Source organism: Psammomys obesus, unplaced genomic scaffold, assembly GCF_907164565.1.
Source record: "Psammomys obesus unplaced genomic scaffold, mPsaObe1.curated_primary_1811, whole genome shotgun sequence".
NCBI classification, from domain to species: domain Eukaryota; kingdom Metazoa; phylum Chordata; class Mammalia; order Rodentia; family Muridae; genus Psammomys; species Psammomys obesus.
In genome coordinates, this window is record NW_026596166.1 from 13882317 (window position 1) to 13897992 (window position 15676).

General features: G+C 36.4%; 1 protein-coding gene across 3 annotated transcripts in view; it reads left to right on the forward strand.

Annotated features, from left to right (window-relative positions):
- The window catches only part of Mdga2 (MAM domain containing glycosylphosphatidylinositol anchor 2), an 870813-nt gene that overhangs the window by 560556 nt on the left and 294581 nt on the right, over positions 1–15676 (forward strand). For all 3 annotated transcript variants that reach the window (XR_008718784.1, XR_008718785.1, XM_055595284.1), the window contains exons 4-5: positions 1520–1716; positions 14220–14352. Coding sequence is in view for 1 of the 3 variants with exons in the window: in XM_055595284.1 (XP_055451259.1) it covers positions 1520–1716; positions 14220–14352 (330 nt within the window). In the remaining 2 variants the exon portion in view is untranslated. The remainder of the gene's footprint in view (positions 1–1519; positions 1717–14219; positions 14353–15676) is intronic.

Consider the following 15676-nt stretch of genomic DNA (forward strand, 5'->3'; position numbering starts at 1 on the left):
TATATATATATATATATATATATATATATATATATATATATATATATCTCAAAATGAACAGGAACAATATATATATAGCTATATTGTATATTATATATAATATTATATATAATATATATTATATGTTATAAAATTTATATATATTATAATACATATATATTGTTACACATAAACCAATACTCAGCAGTAAAGATTTTAATGCTATTTAATAGTGCCTTTTGTTAGCACTATTTCAAATTTGCAAATATACTGTGATATATAAAACCTAAGATGAAGAAAAAATTATACACAGATCAATGTCATTTTTTATTATTATGAAGATTGTAATAATTTACAATTATAATACATCTTTTAAACAAAATTGTTGTCAAATATTACTAAATGAAGAGAAAGAGCCATCTGGCCTCTGTGGTATTGAATTCTCTGGTTGATTTTAGCTCTTTTTGAGATTATAATTTGATTACATTTCTTTCTTCCCTTCCAAACCCTCACATATAATGCTCTCTGCTTGTCTTCAGTTCATAGCCTTTTTTTTAATTTATTTTTATTTATTTTTTGTTTTTTATTTTTATTTATTTATTTTTTTACCCTCTTTTCTTTTAATTGTTATTGGATGTATTTCTCTGTGTGTGTGTTCCTAAATATAACGCATTTAGTACACACACATAATCTTAGTTGCACGTGTGTTTTCAGGGCTAAGAATTTGGATTTTGTTCACTTTCAAGAAATATTTAAAGTTGCCTGTTGGTTATAATAAATATCAATCATTCAAATTTACCTTTTGAAGACTTGGGATCCAGATGCTGGGGTGAAAGCCTGCTAACTCTGAGAGGTAGAGAAAGTACCCAGATGACCTTCCTCTTCATCCCACATCCCAAAAGGAATGCCCCCTCTTCCATACCTTCTCAAAAACTCTCTTTCAAAATGAATGTGCATTCCTCTATTTCCTGTGCTTCTTTCTGCCCATCCTCATGACTTCCTCTTTCTCTCTCTGTTCTTTCTTAATAATCCTATGTTCACTTCCTATCAAGTGGTTGCTTGCTCTGCCTCTTGACCCATGGTTGATTTTATTTAACGCTGTTTTAAGTATTTAAAGCTCTTTGATTAAAGGTGTGTGAGTGCTAAGGCTGAGCCACACTACAACTAAAAATAGGTTGGGTTTTTTGTTTGTTTGTTTGTTTGTTTGTTTTGTTTTTCTTCTGTTTTCTTAATTTCTGTAAATAACACAATCTGGGTGTTCACAGTGTGGTCAAATACCCTGTAACAATTTGACTGCTGGCAGGGAGATTGAAAATTTAAGAACTTCTGTACTGTCTCAACAAATCTGATGATGAAACCACCCATTTTTTTTAGGTTGAAAATTTCTTTGTTAATGAGTTTGGTAAGCTTAATTAATCACTCACAACCATTGTCATCATTAGAAGCATGCATCATTAGCCAGCGCATACGTTTAAAATAATTTTGAAGACATGCATCTTTAATGTTTTCACTTCCTTGTTTTTTTTTTTTTTTTTCCTAGACTTGGATGATCCAGTAGTAACTGTTCATCAAAGTATAGGTGAAGCTAAAGAACAATTCTACTATGAGAGAACAGTGTTTCTCCGATGTGTGGCCAATTCTAACCCCCCTGTGCGCTACAGTTGGAGACGTGGCCAAGAGGTGTTGCTACAAGGATCTGACAAAGGAGTAGAGATTTATGAGCCCTTCTTTACCCAGGTAAGAGATTATGAACAGTAGTCCAACTTCAGCTGGCTGTGATAATTTCTTGACTCAGGAAACATACAATATTATAGCTATTTGAAAAAAAATATTTTCTCCAAATCAACTCTTTTGTAAGACAATATATGTTTGATTGAAAAGCCATCACACTTAATATATAAAAGACAATTTGCTTTATACATGACAGATAAATTTGAAATGTTGTACCCTGAAATATTTCTTTATTCACACATTTATCTGCTTCCTTTGAAAAGCATGACTTCACATTTCAATCATAAATATGACTCAAAACATGTTTTAAAGGACTAATTGTAATTTTGCAATTTGCAATGACAAATTTTGATTTATATGCCCTTTCCTTCTTTCCTTACCATAATGAGGTGTATATGGACAGATACAAAAGTATATGTCTTCAAAACGTGATATATTTATTTAGTGTTGCTTGTATGTATGTATATATACAAGGGTTGACCATTTGATATTAGATCACCAATCAGGAACCTCACTTCTGCTGTGGAAGATTAATTCTCCTTCCCCCTGTAGTCATTAATTGCCTGCAGCTTTTGTCTAAGGGTAAGGCCAATGAGATTTCCCCCTTCTACTTTAGCATGTCTGTGATTGTTGTCTCTGTTTGGATTTTTGGACAATCATGCTGTTAAATCATAGGAGCAGCTTTCCTTTTATTTCTATGGGACATATTTCATAGCTGAATTCTTGATCCAATGGCTCTCTCTTCCCTTCTTCTGCAATGTTTCCTGAGCCTTTGGTGTGAGGATTGAACTACGGATGTATCGACTGGGCCTGGAGACCCCATGCTCAGTAGTTCCATGTATGTTGACCAGTTGTTGATTTCTGTAATGTTCTTTATCTGTTGCAGAGAGATGCTTCTTTGAGCTACACTTATTTGTGTGTATACATATTTGGAATGAAGTTAGAAATTGTACTGGTTTAAGTGGCATTAAGTGGCATTTAAGTGGCATTCTCTAAGATCTATGGCCTCACAATCTCAGAGTAGTTGGATAGGTTGAAGGTACCCTGCATTGAATCCCTCCTGGTGATTAGTCCGAAAATCTAATTAGACAGCTTTTATGAATGCCACTATTGTACCTTTACGTATACCTTGCTGTACTGGTCATTTTTCTGGTTTATAGGCATCACAGCTGCATAGTACTACTGGTTACTTTTTTCCTTTGGCAGATTACATGCCATTTTCATGTGCTATGAAAGCCAGTTCTGAAGGTGGAAGCTTTTCAATGATATCTGTCTAGATTTCTTGTAGCCATGTGTCCAAAGTGCATTGTGTCTTCAGTCAGAGGGACTTATATTCAGTTTCTGGGAGGAAATCATGGCAGACAGCAATAAACTAAATTGTTCGGGGGAACCTCTTGGACTCCCAAAAAAAAAAAAAAAAAAAAAAAACCTAGAAAGGAGATTTCTTTTGTCTAATACTGAGATTTTTCTTAGTCTGTGGGTCCTGGACTAAATGTCATAACTTCATTTAGATTATATACTTATGTATACACTTACACTTGTTGGTCATAATACCTTCTACAAAATTTCTTATGAAGAAATGTTCCATCATAAGCCGGACTTAAGGCATGTATTCAAGTGGAAGTCCATGGGTTTCTTTCTTGACTGGGTCATATTTGTTCTGCTTTAAGACAGACATCACAAATGCAAATGACTTGCTGAAACTAATGGGGCAAAAAAAAAAAAAAATTGGTGACTCTCCCTGGGAGAATGAGTGAAGTCCTGCAGGGAGTGGAATGCACTCACCTACTCTTTACCCAACAGCACCGGCTGCTGCCAGGGGTCTCTAGTTGGACCCTGGGTTACTGTTTTGAAACTCTGCTTGAATCCAAAGCTTACATAGGATTGATCCAGTGGCACCTAAAGTTTATATAATTTTACAAATGAGAAGTTACACACTATTCTGTTTTCTCGAAATTGTGTTAACTGATGAAAGTTAGAACAGATTGATACATTCAGGTCTAATTCTAACCTTCAAGCACATGTTCATAATACAGAGAAAGCGATAAGGAGGACATTTTCACCTACAAGTTTATCTAACAGCCGCCAGTGGCCTCATTTAGAGCTGGTAATTGCCTACAGAAGTTGAAAGTGCTGTGATTTTGCACTTGATTAAGCTTGTTTATTTTAATGGAATAACATTTTGTCCTGTAATCTACAAATTTATCAGATTATCTTTCACTGCACTAGAAGGTTTAAAATATCATATATTCTATACTAATTATACCGATTTTTGTGGTTAAGGACACCAGTTATTTATCTATAAATGTTGTTTTAGGTTTAAAATTAATTATGTTATAATCTTAAAATATTACCTAAGGCTGTGTTTTTTTTGTGTGTGATGACTCTGCTCTTTCATATTGTCTTACATTTTGTGATTACATAAATATATATGTATATGTATGTACTATAAGTTTCTTAATTTTTTCATTGACTACTAAGAATACTTTTTGATTAACAATCTTTCAATATTAACAATGTTTGTATTATAGCATGTTTTAATCCATGCTCAGCTCCTGTAATAACTATCTGAGATCTTTATTTTAACAATATTTCTCACAATTCTAGATACCAGAAAGCTCAACATTAAGGTACTAACACCCAGCAAGAGCATTCACAGTACATTGTAACACACTGAGGGAGAACCAAAAAAAACAAAAACAAAAAACAAAAACAAAAACAAAAAAAAACATGCTTTCATCACAAAGTCACCCCTATGATTCATGTGCTTACTCCTAAAATAAAGGAATTAGTTTATTTATGAGGATATAGACATCAGTGCAAAGCCTCATAAAGGTCCCATTTCCCAATACTGTCACAGTGGCAGTTAAATTCAACTTCTATTGTGGAGGGCTGCATAGAAACTACTTGAGAGTTCTTTAAATCTGTAGTTTAGGACTCCTGTAAAGCAAAAAAGGTAAAGCTTGATCTTCCATGGACCTGTCAGAGGAGAGGAGCTTGGACAAAAATGTAAACATGTTGAAGCAAGGCTCTATTTTTCCTAATAGTATGGACATATAAGTAAATGCTTAAGGAAAAGAGGACTATACTGAAAAAAAAAAAAAAAAGAAGTTGAAATAAATGCTAACAAAAGGTAGAGGAGCATGTATAATAAACAGAATAGCATCTAAAATAATAATGAAACAAAGTGATTTCCTGTGCCTGAGATATACTAGTCAGCAATTTGTCTCAGTGGGGAAGCGTTGACTGTAAAGATGGAAGGACACACTGGGACAATGCTGGATAAGGATTCAGGTGAAAGGTATATTCCACTTACGTTTTAATGTTAGGTAGTCAAACTTCTGTGAAGTATATTAGATTTTCAGTGTTAATGCTATTAAATAATGTCTTATTTTCATTAGATTTTTAATTATTATTTATTACAGTTTATTCACTTTGTATCCCAGCTGTGGGCCCATCCCTCAATGCCTCCCAATCCCACTCTCTCTCCCTCTTCTCCCCCTTCTGCACCCCTCCCCTCATCCACTGATAAAGGAGGATCTGCTCCCCTTCTATTTGACCCTAGCCTATCAGGTCTCATCAGGACTAGGTGCTTTGTCTTCCTTCCAGGGGGAAAGCTGGACACTGAGTTCATGCCAGAAAAAGCCCCTGCTCCCCTTACTAGGATTCAGATGTGGTGCGATAACTCCATCCTTTATGCTTAGGCATACAGGCTAAGAAGAACATTTATTTGACCTGAATATTTATTTCACAATCCTCTTGAGCAACAAAATCTTATTCATAGTTTCTTGCACTTATTATTTCCACAATGAAACAAGCATGTATTTGGTGGCTGATATGAAATCTCTGCCACATAAAAAGTTTAAGAGGAATAATTATCATTTTCATCCCTCTATTCACTTAATGATAAAAGGGAAAGGCAAGCATATATTTATATGTATATGTATGTTTGTAATAAATTGAGGTACAAGTTTGTATAAATTTAAAGCTTTATGCATTTTCAAGTAGCTCAGGATCATGTATATATTTATATATACATATATACGGAATAAATATTTTAAAGGTCTAGGCTATTTTGAAAGTAACTGAATGTACCATTGGTGGTTATGGATTTTTTTTTTTTACTTGATAATATCAACATTGGAACAGCCACAGGCTTATATATAATAATTTTCTCCTAATGTATTTCATAAAACAGTTTTTAATGAATTATTTTATTGTTAAGTATAAGATACTTCTAAAATTAAATTATAAATTTTTTCTCTGATTGCTAGTAAATGAGAATCAAAACTTTAGTTATTGCATATTTACTTCATAGGAATTTTCTTAGAATGTGTGTAAAACTGTTTAGGACATCATCTTGTGTATCATAATTACATCAACTAATTATAAGAGTGAACATATTCATATCAATTACATAATTAGTTACAATAAGGTTAGTTAAACTAAGCATGTAATTAGACAATAATCTAATTAAAATTCCTTTTTAGAAAATTATGGAAATTCACATGCCAAAATTTTTTAATATCATAGAATATTATATTTATGTGAGTGACAATATAAAAATATTTTATAATAGTTATGAATAATAAGTCTAAATTACATATATTATCATATGTGCACACAAGCCATTTGAAACAGTGCAGTGCATTATATATATATATATATATATATATATATACACATTCATGTACTTGTTGGTATTCTATGAATTATATATATATATAGTGATACAATTTTTCTTCTGGGATGGCAAGACTGATTGTGAGTAAAGAGACTTGCCACTAAGTGTGGTGACCTGGGCAGCTAAACCATGGAGAAATGGTATAAATGGTATGAATGTTGTCCCGTTTGCCTCCATTCATCCTTCTACATACATTTAGGAGTCTGTCAGCTAAATGTTTGGTTACAGCATTGCAATTAAAAACAGATGAAAAAGGATATTTTTTTGAGATGGAATTTATTTAAATAGCAATGAAAGAGCTGGTTAGAGAAGATTCTGAAAATGTACATGCGGTGCATATTTCAGTGTTTCTCCGCCTTGCTAATGCTGCCACCCTCTAATAGAGTTCCCTATGTCGTGGTGAACCCCGACCATAAAATTATTTTTGTTGCTGCTGTATTTTTGTAATTGCTGTAAAATAACTGTAATTTTGTTACTTTCATGAATCGTGATGTAAATATCTGTGTTTTCCTGTGGTCGTTTGGGGATCACGACCACAGTTGAAGAACTGCTGGCTTAGAGGAGTACATGTCAAGCTCATTTTAGGATATGTTAAATTTCTATGTCTTGAACGTGTATGTTGAAGCAAATTTTTGGACAGTGGGAGACAAGTATCTACCTGGAGCTAAGGGGTGTGGGGTGGGGTGGGCTGGCTAACGAGCCTGGTAGAAAAACACAGCTTGTGGTAGGTACTCAGGTGAACGACAAGCCTCCTAAGGAACTTGGGCAAAGCGAGGTAAGCAGGGCAGCTAGAGCTTTTACCTGTTATCAGGAGGAAGACAAATGCAGGCAGGTGAACAATAAACACGTGAGGGAAGTAACCTGAGAGCTGGTGAAATGGCGGAGAACATAAAAGCATTTGCTGCCCAAACTTGATGAGCTGAGATGGAGCCCCGGGCTTTACATGGTAGAAGGAGAGAACCCGATTCCTGAAGGTTGTCCTGTGAGCTGCATAAGCACACAGGCACGTGTGTAACCGGCCATATATGCACACACACAAACAAAAACCACATACACACACACACACACACACACACACACACACACACAAGAAATAAGTGCATTTTTTTCTTTTTTTAACATTTTTATTATTATCATTTATTACAATTTATTCAATTTGTATCCTATCTGTAGCTCCCTCCCTCATCTCCTCTCAATCCCACCTGCCCTCCCCTAGTCCACTGATGGTGAGATCCTCCTCCCCTTCCATCTGACCTTAGTCTATCAGGCCTCATCAGGACTGGCTGCGTTGTCTTCCTCTGTAGCCTGGTAGGGCTGCTCCTCCCTCAGGGGGAGGTGATCAGAGAAACTGTCACTGAGTTCATGCCAGAAAAAGCCCCTGCTCCCCTTACCAGGGACCCCCTTGGATACTGAGTTCATGGGCTACATCTGAGCCTGGGTTTTAGGTCCTCTCCATGCATAGTCCTTGGTTGGGGTTTCAGTCTCTGCAGGACTTCCAGGGCTCAGTGTTTTGTTGTTGTTTTGTTTTTTGTTATTTTGGGTTTTTTTGTTTTGTTTTGTTTTGTTTTTTGGCTCTGTTGGTCTCCTTTTAGAGCCCTTGCAAATCAATTATTTTCTTTTTTTTTTTAATTTTTGTTGTTTTTTGTTATTTTGGTTTTTTTTTAACTCTTTTATTTTTTTTTATTAATTACACTTTATTCATTTTGTATCCCCCCATGAGCCCCTCCCTCCTCCCCTGCCGATCCCACCCTCCCTCCCCTTTCTGCATGCATGCCACTCCCCAAGTCCACTGATAGGGGAGGTCCTCCTCTCCTTCTTTCTGATCTTAGTCTATCAGTTCTCATCAAAAGTGGCTGCATTGTCCTCTACTGTGGCCTGGTAAGGCTGCTCCCCCCTCAGGGGGAAGTGATCAACGAGCAGGCCAATCAGATTATGTCAGAGGCAGTCCCTCTTCCCATTACTATGGAACCCACTTGGACACTGAACTGCCATGGGCTACACCTGTGCAGGGGTTCCAGGTCATCTCCACAAATAGTCCTTGGTTGGAGTATGAGTCTCTGGGAAGTTCCCTGTGTTCAAATTATCTTGTTCTGTTGCTCTGCTTGTGGAGTTCCCGTTCCCTCCAGCTCTTACTATTTCCCACTTCTTACATAAAATTCCATTCACTCTGCCCATCAGTTGGCCATCAGGCTCAGCATCTGCTTTGACAGTCTATACTGCAGAAGCTTTCAGAGGCCCTCTGTGGCAGGTTTCAAGGTTGTTTCCTGTTTTCTTCTGGCTTTCAGAGGCCCTCTGTAGCGGGTTCCGAGGTTGTTTCCTATTTTCGTTTTCTTCTGATGTACATCCTCTTTGCCTTTCAGGATGGGGATTGAACATTTTAGTTAGGGTTCTCTCTTTTGCTTAGTTTGTTTAGATGTACAGCATTTAGTGGGTTTATTCTATATTGTAAGTTTATATGAGTGAGTATATACCGTGAGTGTCTTTTTGCTTCTGGGTCAACTCACTCAGGATGATCCTTTCCAGGTCCCACCATTTACCTGCAAATTTCATGATTTCCTTATTTTTCATTGCTGAGTAATACTCCATTGTATAGATGTACCACAGTTTCTGCATCCATTCTTCAGTTGAGGGGCATCTGGGTTGTTTCCAGCTTCTGGCTATTACAAATAAAGCTGCTACAAACATGGTTGAACAAATGTCCTTGTTGTGTACTTGCGCCTCTTTTGGGTATATGCCTAGGAGTGGTATGGCTGGATCTTGAGGAAGCGCTATTCCTAGTTGTCTGAGAAAGCGCCAGATTGATTTCCAGAGTGGTTGTACCAGTTTACATTCCCACCAGCAGTGGAGAAGGGTTCCCCTTTCTCCACAACCTCTCCAGCATGTGTTGTCCCTTGAGATTTTCATCTTGGCCATTCTGATGGGTGTAAGGTGAAATCTCAGGGTTGTTTTGATTTGCATTTCCCTAATGGCTAATGAGGTTGAGCATTTCTTTAAGTGCTTCTCTGCCATTCGATATTCCTCTGCAGAGAATTCTCTCTTTAGCTCTGTTCCCTATTTTTTAAGTGGATTACTTGGTTTGTTGCTTTTCAGCTTGTTTAGTTCTTTATATATATTGGATATGAGTCCTCTGTCAGATAGAGGGTTGGTGATGATTCTTTCCCAATCTGTAGGCAGTCGCTTTGTTTTGATGACGGTGTCCTTTGCTTTACAGAAGCTTTTCAATTTCATGAGGTCCCATTTATTGATTGTTGCTCTTAGAGCCTGTGCTGTTGGTGTTCTGTTCAGGAAGTTTTCTCCTGTACCAATGAGTTCTAGGGTATTCCCCACTTTTTTTTCAAGCCGATTTAATGTGTCTGGTTTTATGTTGAGGTCTTTGATCCACTTGGACTTCAGTTTTGTGCAGGGTGATAAGTATGGATCTATTTTCATTTTTCTACATGTAGACATCCAGTTGGACCAACACCATTTGTTAAAGATGCTATCTTTTTTCCATTGTATGGTTTTGGCATCTTTGTCAAAAATCAGGTGTCCGTAAGTGTGTGGGTTTATTTCTGGGTCTTCTGTTCGATTCCATTGATCCACCATTCTGTTTCTATGCCAGTACCATCCAGTTTTTATAACTGTTGCTCTATAGTACAGCTTGAGATCAGGGATGGAGATACCTCCAGAAGATCTTTTATTGTAGAGGATTGTTTTAGCAATTTTCGGTTTCTTGTTATTCCATACGAAGTTGAGAATTTTTCTTTCCAGGTCTGTAAAGAATTGTGTTGGCAATTTGATGGGAATTGCATTAAATCTGTAGATTGCTTTTGGTAAGATGGCCATTTTTACTATGTTAATCCTGCCAAGCCATGAGCATGGGAGATCCTTCCATCTTCTCATATCTTCCTCTGATTCTTTCTTCAGAGACTTGAAATTTTTTTCATACAAGTCTTTGACTTGCTTGGTTAGGGTTACGCCAAGGTACTTTATGTCATTTGTGGCTATTGTGAATGGTGTTGTTTCTCTAATTTCTTTCTCAGCCCTTTTGTCTTTTGTATACAGGAGTGCTACTGATTTTTTTGAGTTAATTTTATATCCGGCCACTTTGCTGAAGGTATTTATCAGCTGTAGGAGTTCCCTGGTAGAGTTTTTGGGGTCACTCATATATACTATCATATCATCTGCAAATAGTGATAATTTGACTTCTTCTTTTCCCATCTGTATCCCCTTGATCTCCTTCGACTGTCTTATTGCTCTAGCAAGGACTTCCAGCACTATGTTGAAGAGATATGGAGAGAGTGGGCAGCCTTGTCTTGTCCCTGATTTCAGAGGGATTGCTTTAAGTTTCTCTCCGTTCAGTTTGATGTTGGCTATAGGCTTGCTGTATATCGCCTTTACTATGTTTAGATATGTGCCTTGTATCCCTGATCTCTCCAGTACTTTAAACATGAATGGATGTTGGATTTTGTCAAATGCTTTTTCAGCATCTAGGGAGATTATCATGTGTTTTTTTTCTTTCAGTTTGTTAATATGGTGGATCACATTGATGGATTTCCGTATATTGAACCACCCCTGCATACCTGGGATGAAGCCTACTTGGTCATAGTGGATAATATCTTTGATGTGTTCTTGGATCCGGTTTGCAAGTATTTTGTTAAGTATTTTTGCATCAATGTTCATAAGGGAGATTGGCCTGAAATTCTCTTTCTTTGTTGAGTCTTTGTGAGGTTTAGGTACCAAGGTGATTGTGGCTTCATAGAATGAATTTGGTAATGTTCCTTCTGTTTTTATTTTGTGGAATAGTTTGAAGAGAATTGGAGTTAGCTCTTCTTTGAAGGTCTGGTAGAATTCTGCGCTGAAGCCATCTGGTCCTGGGCTTTTTTTGGATGGGAGACTTTTGATGACTGCTTCTATTTCTTTGGGGGATATAGGACTATTTAGTTGATTTACCTGGTCCTGATTCAGCTTTGGTGAGTCAAATCGATCAAGAAAATTGTCCATTTCATTTAGATTTTCAAATTTTGTGGCATATAGACTTTTGAAGTAAGTCCTAATGATTGTTTGGATTTCCTCAGTGTCTGTAGTTATGTCCCCCCTTTCATTTCTGATTTTGTTGATTTGCGTGGTGTCTCTCTGCCTTTTAGTTAGCTTGGCTAAGGGTTTGTCTATCTTGTTGATTTTCTCAAAGAACCAGCTCTTGGTTTCATTGATTCTTTGAATTGTTTTATTTGTTTCTAATTGATTGATTTCAGCCCTGAGTTTGATTATTTCCAGCCGTCTACTCCTTTTTGGTGTGTCTGCTTCTTCTTTTTCTAGGGTTTTTAAGTGGGCCATTAAGTTGCTTGAATGAGCTGTCTCGAATTTCTTCTTGAAGGCACTTAGTGCTATGAACTTTCCTCTTAGCACTGCTTTCATTGTGTCCCACAAGTTAGGGTATGTTGTGTCTTCATTTTCATTGAGTTCTAGAAAGGCTTTACTTTCTTTCTTTATTTCTTCCCTGACCCAGCTGTCATTTAGTAACAAGTTGTTCAGTTTCCATGAGTGTGTAGGCTTTTTGCTATTTCTGTTGTTGTTGAAGTCCAGCTTTATTCCATGGTGATCATATTTTGGGTTTTTTTTTGTTTTGTTTTGTTTTGTTTTTTGGCTCTGTTGGTCTCCTTTTAGAGCCCTTGCAAATCAATCATTTTCTTTTTTTTTAATTTTTGTTTTATTATTAGTTACATTTTATTAACTCTGTATCCCAGCTGTATCCTGCTTCCTCATTCCCTCCCAAACCTTCCCTCCCTCCCTCACCTCCTCCCTGCCCCTTTCCAAGTCTACTGATAGGGGAGGACCTCCTCTCCTTTCATCTGACCCTGTTTATTTATTTATTTATTTATTTTGAATTTTATTTTTTTCTTATCAGTTACATTTTATTAACTCTGTATCCCAGCCATGTCCCTATCCCTCATTCCCTCCCAGTCCCTCCCTCCCTCCCTCATCTCCACCGTGCCCCTTGCCTAGTCCACTGATAGGGGGGACCTCCTCCCCATTCATCTGATCCTGTTTTATCAGGTATCTTCAGGACTGGCTGCAAAGCTCTCCTCTGTGGCCTAACAGGACTGCTCCTCCCTTGGGGGGTGGGGAGGCCAAAGAGCCAGTCATTGAGTTCCTGTTAGAAATAGTCCTTGTTCCCCTCACTATGGGAAACCAATTGGTTACTGAGCTACCATGGGCTTCATCCGAGCAGGGGTTCTAGGTTATATCCGGACCAAATATATCTGGGCACAGGGGTCTTTTCTGAGACTGACTCTCCACCAAGTGCATTTTTTTTTTAAATAACGTGGGTCAGCTAACTCAAGTGTAAAGTTTTCTTTCCATACTGCTAAACACATTTTTTCAAGAAATTTTATGTTTGATACATGACGGCTCTGTCATTTTAACGTAGTTAATATATTCTAAAACTATATTAAGTTCTATACAAGTTTGTGCAGGATCTTCGTTCTTAAAGAACACGCTGCAAATTCTTTCCTAAAACAAGGCAAATAATTCACATGACTTGGCAGGGAGACTGACTAATCAGGTTTCACTTAGAAGAGGGAAAAACATGGTATTTATGTGAGCTGATAGGAGTCTTCACTTGCTTAAGTGTAGTGATTATTTTACCATATGAATCATAAAAATGTTTTGCTCATTTAGTGGAGGAAAATGTAATAGATGTGAATGGTGTAATGTTGAAACATGATGAGAATGGGAAGATGGTTAGCATGATGCAATGTGCACTGCTGTAGAATTCCATGTCATGTGTGGAAAGCCAGGTTGTGCCGCTGTGTGTGGATAAGAGCTTTGCTTTGGCTTTCTGTGCTTCACCCTTGAATACTTCAGTTCACACTAGTATGTTGGAATTAAATGATGTTATTTAAGCAAAGAAAATGAAAAAAAAAAAAAAAGAAAAGAAAAGAAATACACTGCCCTTCACAGTTGAATGTGTGAAATAGGAAAATTAATATTGTGAAAGTTCTCCCATATAGGACATAATTGAGATGCTATTTTGTCGTGAAAAGTACATTCCTTGGCAGAGGAACTATTTTGAGAAGGGACAGGGAAGATTTTATAAGATTAGGGAATTCTGAGGACTCAAGCTTGGCTGGAGCAGGAGGATTTTTTTTCCCACGGTTCCCCGTTCTCTTCACACCAGCAACAATTTCATCCATGTATTCCACAGTTCCGCGCTGCAGGAATCCCTGCTGTATTCCGACCACTTCTGAGGTAAAACTGTTGGCAATGCTCCGCATTGACACGAAAGAGCTAGCCTGGAGTTTCTGTGTTCCAGCAGCAAGGGCGGTAACAATCAAGAAACATCACGAGACTTCCTCCAGTCAGCGTTCAGTCTGTTATCTGCCTTTGCTCCATCTACACCAAATATTTACATTTATCAGCATAATGATCTATCATTAGATTTTCTTCTCTAATTTGAGGTTAAACCAGTGTTTTTCCAGAAACCCGTTTTACAATAGTGTTTCCTGTTGAAGGCTGCATTAGACTGTGGTGTTTGTTGACTAAACTCTATTATTAAGTGTACTATTCAGAGTTTTGCATAATAATTTGCATAACTACCGCCAGAAGTAGGCTTTCCTCCCTTAGGCAGCAAGTTTGCCAGGAAAACACTATGAATCTTTATTTTTGTCTGTTAGATTTTACCTCTAGGCCTATTCCAGTATTATGCTTAAGTGCAGTGTTTCTTTTCATATTAAGGACGCATTCTTGTAATAATAATATGATTTAATGCATTACCATGCTACGTGTCAATTCATTCCTTCCAGTTACCACGGGCCTTTGCTAACACCCTCTTCTCCAATTTTAGGGTGAAACAAAGATCTTAAAGCTGAAGAATCTTCGACCTCAGGACTATGCTAACTACAGCTGCATAGCTTCAGTGAGAAACGTGTGTAACATTCCAGACAAAATGGTGTCATTTAGACTTTCCAATAAAACAGGTACGGAACTATCCGTGTTTTTTACATGTGTTTCCCACAATTAGTTTTTTAGAAAATGTTTAACCTTCTTACAGGCTAGTTAATGGCTACAGATGAAGGAAGTCATTTTTTTTTTTTCCCAGAAATGTTTGGCATAGCTCTAAGGCTTTTAGCAAAGTAATAAGGAAAAAAATAACTGAAAGAGACTGTATATTATTATGTGTATAATTGTAGAAATTCTAGTGTCTTAAAATACTCTAGTCATAAGTTTTACAAATTAGCCCATATATCATTTAAAGAGATCTTGTGGAGTATTGAATTCTTCATAGAAAAATTTATTATCTAATTTGCTGAAAATGTCTTATGGTTACAAAGCTAAGTAAGACTCTTTTACAATGCTGTTTTACAAATTAAAAAAAATATAATGGGTAAATTCAAATGGTTTTTACCAAGAGACTATTCTTATATAAGAAAGAATTTATGTGTTGTTATGTCTGAAACATTTAGAATACATACTATTCTTCTCCTAGCAAAGAACTGATCAGCAAATTCTAATCAACTTATTTAGTAAAAACATTAGTTAGATTTTATATAAATATATTCCAAAGCATATTTCTACTTCTCTATCTGTTCAACAAGTTGCTGAAACTTGAAATGTCTATTCTTTTTATTCATTTATTTATTCTGCAATAATTTCTTGAGCTCCTACTGTGAGTCAGAATTTTTTATGTTTAGAGATATTAGCTAATGGCCATACAGTAGGAAATGCTCTATTAAGCACCTGGGGAAGTCCATAGACGCAAATATGAAAATAATGTGTAAAGGAAAAGTCAGCTTTGTCAGTGATGGTGTTCATAAGAAAAAATGTTTCAGAATAAAAGAGAAATATAAAGCCATAATGTCTTAAAACACTAAGTTAAAGTCTTCATGCCATTTTTAAAAAGAACACAGCATATGGTAAGAATGGAATAATAATATATAAACACTAACTGTGCTCATACATTCTTCTTGACATGAAATATATTATGAATTATCCTAACTTTTTATAATTTTTATATAAATTTAATTTTTAATTACTAAAACTTAAAACTAACATTCAAGGTATTGCTATTACTATGGTATTTTTGAACAATATATGTTACAGTGATTCTCCTTCCCCTTAATTTGGTTTATATATGTTTTAAAGAACATTTACTTTCTTGTGCCTGTGTATGAGAGGAAGAGTGTTGTGAGTGAGAGCGCATGTGTGCTTTGCACTTAGAGGGGTCAGAGGACAGATATGGGGGTCTATTCTCTTTTTCACCTTGTGTTAGAGAAGAGTCTTTCTTGTTTCTGCTGTTGCACT